Source organism: Parus major, chromosome 2 (assembly GCF_001522545.3).
Source record: "Parus major isolate Abel chromosome 2, Parus_major1.1, whole genome shotgun sequence".
In the NCBI taxonomy this organism is placed as follows: Eukaryota; Metazoa; Chordata; class Aves; order Passeriformes; family Paridae; genus Parus; species Parus major.
The window spans coordinates 129703015-129717832 of record NC_031769.1 but is presented as its reverse complement, the minus strand read 5'-3'; the positions used below and the strand labels follow the sequence as shown (position 1 = coordinate 129717832).

Sequence of the window (14818 nt, the reverse complement as noted above, 5' to 3'; positions counted from 1 at the left end):
ACCACCACATCACCTACCAGCCCATCCCTGCTCACAAACAACAGGTCCAGCCTGGCTTGCTCACCAGCTGTGTCAAGAAGTTAACTTCCACACTCCGGGAACCTCGTAGGCTGTTTCCTCTCCAATGTATTGCATTTCCAGCAGACATCTGGTAAGTTGAAGTCCCCCATGAGAACAAGGGCCAGCAATTGTGAGATTTCTCCCAGCTGCTAACAGATTTCATCTGCCTCTTCATTCTGCTTGTATAGCAGACTCCCACCAAAGCTTTGTTGTCCTTCTCTCTGACTTAAAATAAATATTCACCCTACCGTCACCATCATTAAACTCTAGGCAATCAAAACACTCCCCACCATCCAGAGCTACTCCAACATTTCTCCTTCCTCGCCTACCCTTTGTGAAGAGTTTAGGGGAATCCACTGCAGCACTCCAGCTGTGCAACCATGTTTCCACAATGGCAAGTATGTCACAGTTTTCCTGCTGCACAGTGGCTTCTACCTCCTCCTGCTTGATGCCCATGCTGAATGCATTGGTGTAAATTCACTTCAGTAGGATTATTCATTTCTGCCTTTTGGGGATGACAAGCCCTAACTCCTAGGTAACCATTCTCAGGTGTTTCCTCTGTTTCTAAAAATTCAATAATCCTTGTGTCTTTGCTGCCACATGGATTTCCATCCCCGACCTCCACTGGGGGGGCAGACCAAAGGACCTTGCTACTATAGCATCCCTTTATCAGGTTTATCTGTAGAAAGCCTGGTTTTATTCCTTTACTCCTTCAAATCTAGTTTTAAACTCTTTCATAAGAGCTATACCAAATAGAGTACTAGGGCTGCCTTGGAAAAAATCTAAGTAAAGACTTTTAACCATCCCATTTCCATCTTTAAGGTGGATTATTCTCACCTCTCTGTTTTCTCAGTACCAGGAAGGAAGGCATGACCCCTGAGGTGGGGGGTATAATTTGCTGCCACTGTGTAGAAAGCAGATTCTCTTTCCATCATGATATTGAAATAGTGATTTTTCCAGGAAATAGACGAAGTGCAAGTAATCTCAATTCTACTTGTAATAGAAAGAAGGGAAAAAAACCTACTTGATCAATTGATCCTTAATTAAGCACCCTTGCAGTTTCACCAACTGCTGTGAGATGATTATGAATATCCCTGGATATTCATAACATGGACTTTATTCTTTGTCTTCAAAGTACAAGACAAAGTTTACACTGCCTTACAGATGTTCCAACATGCAAAACTGGATATTCATGCTCTCACTCACTGCTTGTCATAGGAACTTGTACAATTCCTGCAGTAAAGAGTGCTTCCTTCAATACTGGTGACTGGGGAAGTGTGAGAATTCTAGAGAAACATATGGCACTTCTAATGAAAAATCTCTGCTTCAAGTATAATGGGATGCACGCCCTTCGGAATTGCGCAAGAATTTGAAGAAAAATTAAAGTTGAACAGGTAATTTCCTATATGTCTATCTTTTCAAAGAAAACATAAAATCAAGCTGTGAAGACAAGGAACCTGGCAATGCCATCATCTGCAAAAGACTGTGCAGACAGAAACATCCCAACAGTGCAAAGAGACAGAAATCCTTTCAATAGATGGCTTTTACCAGCTATTATATTCTTTTGTCCTTACATACCCTTGCATCCTTACGTTTAAGCACAAAGGTAGAATTTTTGGAATTCCTACCCACACGCTTTGATATTTTACACATCTTTGGGATTATTATTTCCTCATTACAAGCACAAAGCTAGAGAAAAATGCATGTATTTTAACAAAGCAAATAAGATCTTAAAAAAAAGTTGGAATAATCTGTGCAATAAAAGTGTGCAAAAAAGCAAATATTCTGACTCCTGAATTCCAGTGGCAATATAAAACAAAGTTTTGCACTGAGAATGTACTGACTTTAATAACATTAAACTTAGTTAGCAATTAAATGATCACACCTCCCTTCAGACAAAATGTAGACAACAGCTAGTAGCTGACATCTCACTTCAATATTTTACAGCTGCTTTAAAGACTCTGGACATTTGGATGCATGCACGCATCTTATTTTCCCAGGATTTCAAAGTCCACATCCAGGCTGCTGCTCAGCCATTATAAATGAGTAATTCAAGTAGGGCATGACTGCTTCTTGTATTAACTTGATAAAGATGTTTCAGTCAAAGTGCATCAACAGTTGTGTTTAGTCATCCTTTTCACAGGCTTATATTTGCTTATGCTACCAGTGAAGAAAAAAAGTAATATTATTTGCTTCCAATTATTATAAAAGTGCTTACACTAAACATAATTAGTATTATGATTATTATATTTTATTACTCCTGTTTTGAAATATATAAATATTCTTTAATTATTTCATTTTGTAATTAAAAGAATTTAATCAACTGACTGCGACTTCCATTAAAGTTTCATCTTATTAGTTTAGACATGCAACTACTTAAAGGACTGATATGTGCCCTTGAAAATACACATCTGTTTTTAGAAAATTACATTTTATCTGTAAGATTTTCCAAAAGTTGGTTTAAAACCACACTTTTAACATAATAGGCTCATTTTAAGCTTACAATTGAAAAATGAATTTATTATGAAACATGTATGAAAGAAGTGTTTTGCAATCATTTACTGTCTGAAAAATATTAATCCAGGGCTTGGGCCAATACATCTTTCAAATACTATAAAGATAATTTGTACACATTTAATTTTCTTGTATAAATCTTCAGGTCACAACCAGAAAGAAGATTTGCTCAACATTGAATTCTTTTTCTCTTATGACAGCAGGGACATAAGAGAGTTCAAAATTACAAAAGAGAATTCATATTCTCATTTCATTAATTTATTTCTGTTGAATACATGACCAAACATGAACATAGTTACACTAAAATAAGAAATATGCAGTACATATAATTAATGCACAGCCCAAAGCATAAAATATGCGCTTTATCAACTTTTACATAAACTGGACATCTGACTGATTACATCTACGCCATGAACATAGAGAAAAGAACACTATCTTAAAGTGATGATCCATCATCATATATGTTCCATAACTCTGCTCACTAATGTTGAGCCAGATACTGTATTTAATAATTCTTATAGTCAATCATATCTTCTCTTATTTTTCAAAGTATTGTTTCTATTTACAAAATTTCCATTATTTTCCCCACTTTAAGGAGGAAATTTCCTATGATAGCCAAGCCAGTTCTATTATACTTTATATTGTATGTACACAATATTTGTTTAGGATTTAGGTTTTTTTATTCCAAAAGTAAAACAAGTATAGGTACTTTTGAGGGCAGCAGGTGATTCAGATTATTATTCAGATTATTAATTTGAAGATTAATGTTAGATAACTGAATAAATTTTATTTTCATTTATTTTTTGCATCATATTATTAGAACATGGGCTTTTTTTCACTGACATGACAATTATAAACACTAAAATTCAAAAAGACATGGCTCAAACTCTGGTCAGTCTGACTCCTCTCACATCCACCTTCCCAAACACAGTGGTCTACTTTTCCAAGATTTCTGGACATGAGGCAGCACAGCCAAAGATATTTTTTCAGCTTGACACAAACCCCAGACAAGCAGCCCCAGAAGCTCTACAGTGACAGATGGTGAACCCAGGCTAAATGTGCATGAGTTGGTAGATGAAAGCCAACTCTTGCTGTAAGAGCTGAAATGTTTGGAACTCCCCATCCCTTCCATTCTCATTGTCAGAGTACCCATTCATTGCATAACCATGAAATGTTCTCATCAGTTCAGAAAGTAGAACCCCAAAATTATTTGCTATTCTGCAAATACAAAGTTTTCTAAATCTCCTGGGGGAAAAATGTTTTTTTCAGATCTGTCTTCTTCACCTTGAACATACAGCAGAAATTAGAAAAACACTTAGGAAAGCCAGAGCACACACTAATATGCTGTGCTGCAAGTGGTATCAAAAATTCACAGCATAAATATGTTTGGATGGAAACTCAGAAGTCAGTTCAGCCAATTATTTCGCTCCAGCATATGTTTGTCTTACCTGAAGTGGTTGCAAGACCAGGGCAACACCTAGAATTTTCTCTTTCAGATGTGACTTCTGAAAAACAATTTTTTTTTTTCCTTTTGAAAACGTCTCTTCCTCTACTGAAGAGTGTAAATCAGATTAAGAATTAAAAATATTTAGCTATTTAATTAAACTATATATCCAATCTAATCCTATCACTGCATTTCTCAAATAGATTTAGCATTCCATGTGATACTGAGAATGTCAGGATAACCCCAAATATAGCACATTTGTGCTTGAATTTGCTGCACTTAAAGCGCCTTATATAGAGATACTCAACATTAATGGCTCACATAATACAGGTAAGTTAATTTTAGCTGTTAACTAGAACTGAAAAGTAACACAGTGCATTGTTTTCCTGATACCAATTTTAAGTACTTCTGCCATCTTACACAAGTACGTATTATGTATCTTGAACATATTAGTTCTATTTGAGTGCACAGGTAAAATGAAATCAGCTCATACAGCAAAGGAGTGATTAAATGGTCTAAAGGTTACAAGTGAATAACAGTTCCTTAAGTACCAATTTTTATACAGTTTACACATTTCTGGTAACAACAGATACTGACTTTGAGAACCTTCACAGCACATGAAAAAAACAGAACTAATTTAAATGTTTCCAAAGTTGTACACCTTGAAGATGATCCGTTTGTTCAAAATTACTTCAGTTTGGTCAGCTATAGGAGTCTGTCCTAGACTGGGAATCATCACAGAGGTTATCTAGTTCGATTTAATATAAAATACCATTAAAATTCTAATCTGCTTTGCCTAATCCTGTCTGTGAACTGTTGTTTTCTACATCAAACCAGCTCTTCAGTCACTTAGCATGGCCCAGCTTTAATTGCTGACCACAACTGGCTGTTCTTAACATCATAGGAAGGAATTTCAGTGGGAACTCCTGAACAGTAATGTTTGGGTAGAAAGGGAATGTGGTTGAATATTCATTCTGATTGCATCCTAAATCAGAAAAATGAGACTACTGGTACATTTGTATTATTGAACAGAACATTGGAATCTTGGGAATGACCTGCAGCTATTTTTAAACTGCTACAGAGCTGAACCATGAAAATTTAGATTAGGAACAAATATATTTATATATATAATAATTTCTGCATTAGAAATAAGATATTTCATTTAGGGATATTTTTATCAAATATGCTATGATGTTATTTAATTACTTGTTACTAAAATTTAAAAAAAAACGGAAGTTGGCCTAGTCAAAACGTATTTACAATTTACCACCAAGAGTCTATTGACTTTCAGTCATATCTATTTCGCATTTCATTGCAAAAAAAGTAGCCATCTTATATGAATCATATACATCACTAAAAAGGCAGTGAGAGCAATATAATTCAATTATAAAACCTGGAAATAGTTTAAACACTGTTTGAAAATAAACAGTTACAGTCCCTTATGCCCATGTCTGGGAAGTGTCCAAATGGAAGTTAAAGATCTCATGGCGTTTTTTTCAAAATGGGAGGGAACTATCCCAATATGCTGGCCAACATATATTTTCTCAATTAAAAACAGATTTCAATGTCCAAAGCTATGTGTCAGCAATTGCTGAGAGCCTGTACCTGTTACATTTTCAAAAAACCCCAAACCAACAGTAAGTATCTAGTCACCTTGCTGAATAATGCTTTTCCAGATGCCAAAAGTGGGAAAGGTAAATGCATTTTCATAAATAAGGAAGCACAGATACATCAGCCTCTACCATTATGAAAATAGAAATTATCGTTTGAACCCACATGTAGATTTTTTTTTTTCAATAACAGAAGTGTTAAATATTACTTTGGTGGCCATATGGAACACTTTGATACTGCCAGATTTTAAAGTGAACAGAAATCCAATGGAACACACATGCAAACACACACAGACACACACACACAGAAATAAAGGTAGCAAAAATAATCTCCTATCTGCCATTCCCTATCTTCTACACATTTAATGAGTTAAAAATTTAAAAAAAAATGTTTTTCAACAACATTTTTTTAGTTACTTCTACAGAATCTTCTAGATCTTCTGATCTGTTTCAACAGAATGTGGAGAGATTTTCTCTATGTACTTTAAAGCCTCCATACCTCTTATTACCCACCATTCAAGACTTCAAATCTTTAATTGCCAACACTGAATCTCAAAGTCCTACCCCAAGAACTACAAGATCAACTATCAATCTACAGGCAGAGAGCACTGTTATCCTGAATTAAAAGGAAAGAAAGAGTCAGGCAATGAGGTTTATTTACAAAAAAGTTATAAATCCAGATGAGATGCAGGCTTTCCAGTTCCCTCCTTCCAGTCAGGCTCCTGCCATTTGGAGTTGAGTCCCCATTGTCAAAGTGCTTTGTTTTTATTTTGCCAAACTCTTAATCTTAAGTGATTCTACTAAGAAAAAAAAAATTGGGAAAAAGGTAAAAATGTTTCTTTGACTAAAGATATTACCTGACTTCCACAGTGCAGTTGAACAGTACATCTCAAAGTCAGTCAGGATTCAATGAGTTCAGGGAACTCAACTACAGAGGCTAAATTCCTAACAACTTGCATGGCAGTGTACTTTTTTTCCTTTTTTTTCTTTGTTTTTTTAAGTATCAGTTTTTAAAGTAAAATTTTACAAAACTCAGGATCCTATTTAGTCACAATCTCAGAATTCTGAGACATGTATTGTTGAAGGATTTATGGCGCACTGAGAGAAACTGACCGCAACATAAACAGAGAGATGAAAATACCTCTTCCCCAAGAGGATTTGCAGAATTACTTGAGGGAAAGTTGAACAAGCTGTCTTATTCCTGCATTGTGCAATTACCTTTCTATAACCAGAACGTACTGGCAGTTGCCAGATCCATGCAACTCACTGGAAGTAGTCTTAATCTAGTTAGCGTACCTCCCTCCCTGCTGCTACTCCTATGGACATGAAATCTACAATTGCAGCCAGCAGAGGAACAGACTGCACTTGAGGACAAGTCTACTTCTCTTAGAGAAAGTACCAACTGCTGGATCTTTTAGTAAATGCAGTGGTGATTCAAGCCTGGAAAAATATTTGATATTCAAGGTGGTTGTAGTGCACAACATGCTGAGGCTGTGAGGGTAATGGCAGAGGATGGAGCACAAACCAACTGGTAAAAGTTAAAAGAGGCTTTTACTTTCTCTTCCATGGTATGAATTAACTTGGCATTTATCACTGTTACCAGCCTGCTCCTCCCCACACCATTCTCCCTTCCTGAATTGCTCAGCAGTACCACCATCTGCTGCCCTTGCCTGAATTTCAGCTAAACTTCAGATGTCAGACATTTTGTTTGCTACAATCAACTAATTGCAAAATCACCAGAGAGAAAGGGAGGGAGAAATTGCATTACCACTAAATACTTTTGCCCACAAATTCTGTCAGAAAGAAAACTTCCAAATATAGCTTGCAGTTCAGGGAGTTGAACTGCTATTTTAAATCAAATTTTGAAAACTACAGGACTTTGCCAGAAAAGTTCTTCTAAAAATGCATACTTACCAAATTTAAATCCACCCTCCAAAATAAGCCTACATGAATATTGTGTTTTCAGTAACTCAAACTATTAACATTCATATTTTTCTAAGGAAAAATATAAGAATAAACCAGATTTTAAAAGCAATTAAGAAGATATAAATGCTGTGCACTGCCTGAGCACAGTTCTCAAAAGACCAGAGTCCTGGCAACTATCATAATCCTTTTGAAATTGTGCATATTAAGATTAAAGATCACTTTGTTCCTCTATTCCCACAACTAGCTGGTATGGTAAAAAGATCAGTCTCCTAGTTTTATATGTAACATCTTTAACATTTGCTCTCCTTTCTGTGCATGTGATTAAATGTAACATTTTGAAATCCCAAAGTTCTGAGAAAAACATAAATCCTTGTCCACAGCTGCTGTTTGACTCTGGAAACACATGCATTTTCTTTTCAAGCATCTACCATCAAAAAATCCCAAAGGACTTGAACTGGAGAACACCTGCATCTCTTCATTTAGTTCCAATAACAGAGTCTAAACTTCAAAATTACAAAAATAGATGCTATGTTCAGCTGCAGTTACATTCTCCCTCTAATTCCCGTGAACAAAAATGCTAAGAGCATGAAATCATTCAGGCAAGCTCTGTCATCGATAGGATAAGATTTTTTGCACCAGAAGCCCAGTGGGAACTTGATAGAAAACTGGCAACAATTACAGATAAAGTACATAGTGAAATCCTCAGGGAGAGAAAAGGAAATGTAATAAGATAGATGGGTATAATTTTTACACATTTATGTCCAAACCACAAATGTGAATTGTCTTTAATTATTCCAATATAGTAACCATTTTCATTCATTCACTGTGTTAAATCTTTCCAAAATACTACAAATTAGCCTATGAATTCTCTTTTACTACAAGTTTTTTACTTATTTACTTTCTACCACAAGGAATCAGTTAAATTAGATGAGAACTTAAAAACTGTAATTGTTCCAGCTTCAAAATTCAGACTAATATCCCTAGTGCAAGCAGCCAAAATTAAATTCAAAAATATGTCAATGACATGCTTTTTTAACTGCAAAAAAGGGGAAGTCGAGGGGCATACGTAGGTGAATATGCATACAATCAAACATACCTCTAATCTCTCACCTTCTTTCTATTACAGTCCAACAGATAAAAATCAGCTAGTTTACAATAATAAAAAAAAAAATATTCCTGCTGGTACAACTTCTATGGCAATTTCTTCATACTTGAAGATATTATTTCTTCAATTACTTTTTTCCTTTTGGCATGGGAAGGGGGTAAATGATCTTATCTACATCAAAATACTAGAGGAAAAGAAATTCTTAACTTTCTGGAAGTTTGAGAAACATATCACTTAAACAAGAAATACCAACTTTTATAAGGTTGAATGTTTGCTCTTCAGCCTTTATGCAGCTTCAACAAATCAGAGAAGCCTTCCCACTCTTGCTTTGCTCCACAGAGTGTATAAATTTAACACATACAAGCGTGATAATAATACAAGTACTTTTGTTTACTCCCTAATTTCACTGCTGCATTATTGACTATTTAAGCTCATCTCAGAGAAAACTTTATTAATTGTATTTTTTATTTTTGTTCCTCTTGATTTACTTGCAATAAAGCTGTCCATACCCTGGCTGTGCATGCACTCCCAATTACTCAGTATGGCAAACCAAATAGAGCGTAATCAGCTCACCTCATCTATTCAACAGCTGTTCATAATTAACCACTAACACCAGCATTCATTTTGAAATCTCCCTCTTCTCTCAAAGGCCAGGTGAAACAAACAAGGTCTGCAGCTTGCTCCCAGGGTTAATAAAGCCAGGGTTATTTCAGAGAAAGAGTAAGAAGACCTTCCCAAGCCCTGGGGTAATGGAATAATCTCCTCTCTTGTACTTATATGTGCAGCTTAAAAACTGAGGAGCATATTCACATTTTTACAACTATGCACAGAGATTATCTGGGGCAGTTTTTCATACAATTGAAGTATCCAAAATTAAAATCACAGCATTCAGGCTGTATTTAAGGACTAAACAAAATCATATTTACATTCTTTGTCCCTAAAACTGATCCTTTGCCATAGGTGGATCAATTTTCCATGTGATGACACTTATGCATCAAACAGTAAAACACTCCTGATGGGTAATCATAAGTATATGGAATTGTTTTATACTTGTTATACATTTACATGCTACACATCATATGCTCTAAATGCTGCCTTTTTTGAAAGTACAGTTTAGAGCTTTTTGATGGTTGTACTCAACACAGTATGGTATTGCTAGAACCATATTATTTTTCCTCTTTCTCTCAACAGCACAAGTGAAATAGCAAAAAGGAAATACTAGTGTCAAATGCTCTATCCCTCAGATTGTAACTACATCCCTAAACTTTGCAGGGCCACATACAGACAAGCAGTAAAAGGAAGCTGCACAACCATCTTGATCACCCTGAATCATGATTCAAGTGATACAAGACAGTAGACAGTTGCTGATGCAAGGAGGAGGAACAGTCCCCTCCTTGTTTTCTGGGTAAATATGCAATTTATTCAAGAATCTCATGCCATTTCCACAACCTCCTCCTTAGCATTTTATATCCAAACAGCTGCTCTGATTTTTGATTAAGTTGTTTTCCATTCAATTTAATGAATTAATCAGTCCAAATTCCTACTACAGGACATTATATGAAACATTAATACAAAAAATTTCACAAACAGCACAACTTCAGTACTGCACAATCACCTCCAGTAGTACAGCTTTAAAAAACCCTTTTACTCCCAAGAGATGAGGTTTTTTCTGTGAAATTGTCCAGTATAGCTTTTTTAACTCCCAGAAGCCACTTTTTAAACTCTGCAACTGACAGCAAATGCATTTTTATGCTCTCAAAGCACTTCATGTTTTCCTTATATGTAATTTTCACAGTCATGAAAATGATAGCCATATCTCCTGTATTAAATTTTCCCAGTTTCTTCAGCAAGTATTTGAAAGCAAAGGCTTTTGCTTTGCTGATCCTTTGTACAGAACCTGAGACAACTGAAACATTAATTACTCCTGGTTTGATTTATGTTAAAAAAATTAAAACTATTTCAGTACAACATTGTTCCTGTTGACTGAGTCCAAAGCTTCAACAAATCAGTCAGCTTTTTCCTCTCATTTGTCACTCCTCACAGGTGCTGCCTTACAGATGTAGAGGAGCAGAGCTAGAGCCTGAACATGCAGGTTAGTGACTTCCATTGTGTACACGAATTCACTACAACTTTCCTGTTTTACTTTACTGAGGGGGTAGATGAAGTGTCCAGTACATTCTGAACTTTAAAATCTTAACATTTTTAATGTATGTCCATTCATCTACAAAACAGACAATTGTCTATTACAAAAGAATGTTTTGTATCTCAAAATCCATGAATGTGAGTCTGGCCCCTTCATTTGTCAGTGCCTTAATTCTCATAAGCACCTCCTGTCACAACTCATCAAGGACTCCAAACCATCTAACTGGAACATCTATAATACTCATGAGCAAAAATGTATGGGATCCTTATGACCTGTAACAAAAACAGTAAGTGTACAGCATAGGTATCTAGGGAGTCTTTAAAGTATAATTAATAGACTAAGACAAAAAATGTGAAAATTAAACAAAAAAAATCCTCAAAAACAGCAAGAAATGCTACAATTAGTCATAGTAATAAATATTGTTGTTATGAGCTTTTAAAAGGTATTTAAATGAGTCAACAGGTGCAAGAGATTTCAGCTCCTGTTTTAAAATGGATATGAGTAATTCAGATATTATTGAATCATGAACTGCTTTTTGGCAATGCTTTAGGAGTAGGAACTGAAGATAATTGTTATAAAAACACTGCTGTAAACATTTTCAACATGACGCTCTCCAAGAAACATAGAAGTACAATTACTGAAAAAATAACCTAACAACTGCTGGAGTGCACAGTGCTTACAAATATTTACTCTGCATAAGAATCAAATGTTGCTTACATATGCACATGAAAATTGCAATGACAGTAATAAATTCACTGTTACTTTTCAGACTAATGACATTCAAGAATCATTACATGGGAAAAACATAGAGAAAAAACACACATTTGAAGTGTTCAAGTTACTTCTGTGTTTCATGATACCGGGGCCAGGTAATTCTTTCGCTTTCCTTAACCTAGATAATTTTCTGCATTGTTATTTTCCCACATTTCATTCCATGCCTAGCATGGCAATAGAAGATGCTTTGAAAAACATGAAAGCATGGTTTTTAAGAAGCACCACACTGACAGCAAAACCTAGTTCCAGGTATATTTCACAAACTACATGGGTTATTTCAAATTAGATACATTTCAAAGTTGTCAGTGCTGCTTAAGACAGACCAATGTTTTGTTTAAAGATCACAGAAACCATAAGAATGCCAGGTAAAAGCATTTATGCCCACAAAGTCAACAACACCCTTAAATTTAGCCAGACAACTCTCACAAATTATTAACTACTCATTTAAGGCCACCACAACACCACATTTGATGAGGTCAGATATGTGCCCTGCATTATTTTTTTAAATTATTTTTTATTGCTAGCAAACTTTATGATAAACAAATTCTTAATAATAAGTTATGCTGGAAATTTATATGAGCCATTTAGAATTCTGTATGTCAACTTTTGTATAAGAAGGCCAACCCAGTACCAGGCAAGAGAGAACAGAACTAACACTTTCAACATCGATCCTGGTTCCCCTCCCTCCCCTGACTGAAGTTTAGAAAAGTTTACTACAATTATTTTAAAAGGCAACCAAAGTTAATGAAGCACTCCTTATTGAAGAAGAAATCCATCAAAATGTAGCTTTTAGTTCTTTTGTCTCACAGTGGGCTATAGTTATAATGCGTGCAGTGTGTGTAGAAGATACTCTGACATGTGGCACATTTTATATCAAGCCCCTCTTTTGAAAATTACATTGGATAGAACAAATGTAATGTGATACCAGCTTAACAAGAGTTTCGTACTTACCAGAATTATGGCAGTAGTCCATATACTGTGGAATTTGGATTGTAAAGGCTACCAAATCTGGAGCTAAGAGAGATTCTGGCTTTCTACTCTCATTGAGCCATTTACTGCTGTGTAAGTCTCTCGTGTCAGAAGGGCCTTGAATTAAAGGAACCAGCTTCTCTTTTCCACCATCACCTAAGATAAAAATTAGATTCCTTACTGCTTTTAGTGCAACAAGATCATTTTCTAAGACAAACATTCACTAGTCCAATGAGAACATCTATTAATTAACATTGTGAACACAGAATTAAAAGAGCAAATGGAAAGAGCATCATCATATAAACTATTGAACAACCTATTTAATGTTTATCCTGTAAATGCCTTGACATTCAGGAGGATTTCAAATAAAATAATTTATTATCTTTAAAACAGTAATTTCCTTCCCAATTTTATAAAATAATCTATTTAAACATCACCATGAACTCAATTTAAAAACACTCAATTTTAAATGTTCTTGACCTTAGCTGCTTTTATCCATAAAGGTATCATAGACATTGATAAGTTCCTACATCCTCTTCAGGAAAAGTTTTATTAAAGAAGTTAAAAAAAATAAAAAATAAAAAAAATCACGGTCCTCAAAAACTTTACAAGCAAAATACATACTTATAGCATTATTTGAAAATGAGGCATTAAGCAATCATGAGAAAACATCAAAATTATGCTAAGGATAAAGCTAGGTAAAAGTATTCTGTATTTTTCCTATTTCTTGAATGCTTCTAGATTAATATTTTTCTCACCAGAAAAAAAATATTGGTCTTTTTCGTCAAATTAGTAAAATTTGACTATACTGAGACAAGAATGGATCATCATGACATAATTAATAATAACAAAAAAACCCCAAAACAGAATACAAAACCCCTCTCTGATTCATAGGAACAATGAGTAAATTCTTGTTTCAGTAACTCCCCTTGTAAAAAGCAAGGCCAATTCTCCTATACAGGCAATAAAGTTTTACATGGTCCAGCTGCACATACCTGGGGCTTTGGCACAAATTTTTATTGATCCCACGGTCCCAGAGGCACATTTGACCAATGATGTGCCGCAGTACTTCAATTCAACATTCTGGATTGAGCCCTCAAGAGTTGGCAGGGGATTCTTAGATTTCGCACCTAATAAAAGAAAACTGCAAATGTACTAGCCTGTTGAATTTAAATATTTTTATATTCCTTCACCAAGGCATTTAAACTTAATTATATTTTAATTATCTACCTTAGATGTTCTAACAGCACTTTTGTTGTGATTCACAGGTTTTCAATGAAAGCAAAAGAATGCTGCATATGGGTTTTTTAATACAAACAGTTATGCATGAAATACATCCAGACACCGTGAGGAAAACACACAAGACCACTTAGAAATTGAAAAAACAAATATACATATATACACATAGATAGACTTTTGCTTTCACTTCATAAGATCCACGTCAACTATTCTCCTTCATGTTTTTATTACAAGCATTTAATTTCAGGATCTTAAAATGACTAAGTGTTTTCAGCTTTTATTTAGACAACAACATTTTACTCAGTAGCTATGTAAAGCATTACATCTGCGCAGCTGTGCAGTACAGAAGGCCAACGACACACTTGCCATTTTTCAGCGGAAACTGGAGTTCAAACCTTGCCTTGGGTCACAAGTGGAAATAAGTTTTGGTGGTCTTTCCTCAGCCCCCATTTGTGAGCAGCAGCAAACTACTGCACCGGTTGGAAGAAGTCAGTGCTATTGGCAGTCACTTCTGAAGAGCTGCCTAGAGCTGCAGCAGAAGCAGCAGGGGATTGTACAAGCCAGGACTGAGATATGTTGGCAGAGCTGGAGGGCAGCCCCCCAGAACAGCCCCAGAGCATAGGTGGAGGAAGCCAGCCCTCCAAATCTGTACAGCACTGCCTATCAGAAAAAAAACACATAAATTCACTTGCAAATGAGAAATAAATAGCTTCAACACCTGTAAGAAGTATGAAAGGAAAAACTAACACAAGTTGCCTTTTTTATGGGTTTTTTTTCCCCTCATGCAGAAGCAACTTGGAATTTGTCAGTAAAAACTGGCAAGCAGCTTGCTAATTATGCAAACATTAGTATAATTATGGAACCATTTCCTCATGTATGTAACACAGATTTTGTTCCAAGATCCATAATTACGCAAGGAAAGTATTGTGGAATATCAGGTAAAAACGGAGTTCTACACATATTTCAAGATCATTAAACACATTAATGAGATGTAATTATCTACAGAAATAATTAATTAGTTTTTTTGCAAAATC

General features: G+C 35.3%; 1 protein-coding gene across 10 annotated transcripts in view; it reads right to left on the bottom strand.

Annotated features, from left to right (window-relative positions):
* VPS13B (vacuolar protein sorting 13 homolog B) overlaps window positions 1-14818 on the bottom strand; it is a 422306-nt gene that overhangs the window by 277040 nt on the left and 130448 nt on the right. For 8 of the 10 annotated variants that reach the window (XM_015617450.2, XM_015617453.2, XM_033512357.1 and 5 more), the window contains 3 exons: window positions 13541-13675; window positions 12528-12701; window positions 4023-4079 (listed from right to left, as the gene is read on the bottom strand). In XM_015617450.2, coding sequence (XP_015472936.1) covers window positions 4023-4079; window positions 12528-12701; window positions 13541-13675 — 366 coding nt within the window. The remainder of the gene's footprint in view (window positions 1-4022; window positions 4080-12527; window positions 12702-13540; window positions 13676-14818) is intronic. The other 2 variants (XM_015617455.2, XM_015617456.2) reach the window with 1 other exon arrangement.